The sequence below is a fragment of the Otolemur garnettii genome, unplaced genomic scaffold, assembly GCF_000181295.1.
Source record: "Otolemur garnettii isolate 467f Iridium unplaced genomic scaffold, OtoGar3 scaffold00329, whole genome shotgun sequence".
Taxonomy (NCBI): Eukaryota; Metazoa; Chordata; class Mammalia; order Primates; family Galagidae; genus Otolemur; species Otolemur garnettii.
In genome coordinates this window covers 381019-384070 of record NW_003852724.1, presented here as the reverse complement: position 1 = coordinate 384070, position 3052 = coordinate 381019, and the positions used below count along the sequence as shown (strand labels likewise).

The 3052-nt window shown below is 35.9% G+C and overlaps 1 protein-coding gene across 1 annotated transcript; it reads left to right on the top strand.

Annotated features, from left to right (window-relative positions):
* Window positions 1-341: 341 nt before the first annotated feature.
* LOC100949967 (taste receptor type 2 member 10-like) lies at window positions 342-1277 on the top strand. Its single transcript, XM_003803551.1, has one exon. The coding sequence runs from the start codon at window positions 342-344 to the stop codon at window positions 1275-1277; it is 936 nt and encodes a 311-aa protein (XP_003803599.1).
* The last annotated feature ends 1775 nt before the right edge of the window (window positions 1278-3052 follow it).

The following is a 3052-nucleotide window of genomic DNA, read 5'->3' as shown; positions in this document are numbered from 1 at the left end:
ACATCCATTCTCTACAATTCAGTTTCCTGAATGCAAAATATTCCCAGGAGGACAAATAAAATGCATGAAACAGATACTTTCATTTGCATCTTAACAAGTTGTCAGCAGGCATTCAGTCTGAACACAAAATTTTCTAAACTTGCAACATTTTGTAGATGTAAGCGGTGGGTTCTCCATGAAGAGATTTCTGACTCCATCACAAGGCATGCCTGGGCACGTTTAAGTCTTCATATAATGAAAGAAAAGAAAATCACTCTTCCACCTAGCAAGCAATATATGCCTTGTCTGCAGCAGGTAATCTAAAATAGGTGTAACAGAATCTAAACTAAGGATCGGCAAATATGCTGAGTGCAGTGGAAGGCATCTTTATTGCTATTACAATTATTGAGTCCATTCTGGGATTTTTAGGGAATGGGTTAATTGCACTTGTGTACTGCAACGACTGTGTCAGAAATAAGCGCACTATTCTTGGCTTTATTCTCACTGGCTTAGCAATTTCGAGAATTTGTCTGATATGGATAATAATAATAGATGGATTAATGCACGTATTGTCTCCAGATGCCTATTACTCTAGTAGCCAAATTGAATATATTGGTTACATGTGGGTAATTATCAATCATTCCAGTGTCTGTTTTGCCACCAGCCTCAACATCTTCTATTTCCTGAAGATAGCAAACTTTTCCCACTACATATTTCTCTGGTGTAAAATGAGAATCAGTAGAATTCTTCCTCTTCTGAAAGGATTCTTGCTTATTTCATTGGTAATTACTCTTCCACAAGTCACGAAGGTTTTTCATGATGATAAAATGAAGAAAAGAAACACAACCTGGCAATTCAACAGAAATAAAAATGAATACATTTATCAACAACTTTTGCTAAATCTGGGAGTCATCTTCTTCCTCACACTATCCTTAATTACATCTTTTCTGTTAATCATTTCCCTATGGAGACACAATAGGAAGATGCAATTGAACGCCACAGGATTCAGAGACCCCAGCACTGAAGCTCATGTGAAGGCAATGAAAGTGCTGATATCTTTCATCATCCTCTTTATCTTGTATTTTGTAGGCTATGCCATAGAAATATTATATTTTATTGTGCCAAGAAACAATTTGCTGTTAATATTGGGAATGACAACCACAGCCATCTATCCCTGGGGTCATTCATTCATCCTAATTCTAGGAAACAACAAACTAAAGCAGGCCTCTTTGCAGGTACTGCAGCAATTCAAGTGTTGCGAAAAAGGGGGAAATCTTAAAGAGAAATGGATGTTCTAGGAGAATAATTCAGTGAAGATATTTTTGAAGATCTTTTGCACTTCCACCACAGTCTTATGTTGGTTTCTAACTATGTTATTGAACATCACCTAAATCTTTCATAATTGTTTTCACTGCATCTGAGGGAAACTAACTCCTTGGCAAGATTTTAATCTTCCTTACTAATTAAGGTTTTGGTCAGATTTCTTGCCTTGCAACTTCTTACACAGCTCCCCTCCAAAAAACAACTTGTAGACTATTCACTGTGCAGATTATGACAGTGACAAAAAGCATCTAAAACAAGATGTTTCATTGTGTTTCTTCTGACTTGCCTAAAGAATTGGCAACCATTCTCTAAGAAGACCCAAAGAAGCAGAAATTAGTTCAAAGAAAGCTGTGATCTATACTGACATTAGAAGATGAAAGTGAGGGATGAACAGGGGTGTTTCTTCTGAATGTGCTAATTTAATCCTTTAAACCATTGCTTCCATAGTCACTGTTGTAAATCTAACATCCTTTTTTCCCGGTATGTGTTTGATGTAGTACCAGTAATCATAGTAGTAGATGGAGTTCTGTGAAAATAACAGAGAAACAGAATCTACTCACAGGAGACAGGATCAGAGCACTGATGAAATGAATCTTTATACTCTTCTAATATAATGATGAGGTGAAGCAAAGATATGACCCAATTAGAGTTGAGTGGAGATTCTACTGGAAGTACCAAAGAATGCAAAGGACTCAACATAGTCTTTGCCTAAGGAACACACAATTGAATTCAGGAAAACTATTGTGCAAAGTATAAAATTGTTCAGCTCTAGAGTTACACACACACACACATTCATATACACACACTTGTATTCACAGACATATTTAAATGCTGAATTTTAAAGTAAATTTTTTGGTCCCACCCAGGATATGAATCAAGTAATATTTTGGCAACTTACAAAAACTCCTTGTTCTCATACTTATGGCTTGATATCTAGACTGTTTTTCAATCTGAGGCTTAATCTATTTGCTATGTGAAGTTTCCAAATCAATATTTTATATTTTTTAAACAAAATAACTTGGTAATATACATATAGCTAAGATAATGGGGAAAAAATAATGTCACTGCCCTGTTTCAACAAGATTACAAGGGTGGTTTATTTAAAATTTGATCATATAAGGGCGGCACCTGTGGCTCAGTAAGTAGGGCACTGGCCCCATATACCAAGGGTGGGGAGTTTGAACCCAGCCCTGGCCAAACTGCAACAAAAAAATAGCTGGGCATTGTGTTAAATTATCATATAAACAGTAATGCCCTCTGTGTAGATTACATTAGAATTTATTCCTTTTCCATAATTGGAAATGCTATTTGTATCACCACTTTTGAAGATGCATGATAGCTTATGTTACAGACATATAGTAATATACTTAATATGTATTATGTGTTTTATATTTCTGTTGTGTTCTTTTTCCCACTGATATAAATAAGCATAATATGAGTACAGTAGAGCGTGAACACCATTCATTCAAAAAATATTTTTTCTTTGCTAACCCTGCTACATGTTGAGGTCATAGTACTGAATGAAATGGATAATATATTTTACTATAAAAACACATAAAAAGCAAAAAATCACCCAAACAGTTACATGTGTCATATTGGGAGGGAAAAACTAATGGATGCTCACCTAGTGACTTGATTTGGTCCAAGGAGTCGAGAAGGTGTCACTGAGGTGAAGATGGTGTAGTCTAGAATCTGAACCCTGCATTGGAGTAAGGTGGCAGAGTAGGGGGGACTGTACCTTAACAATACA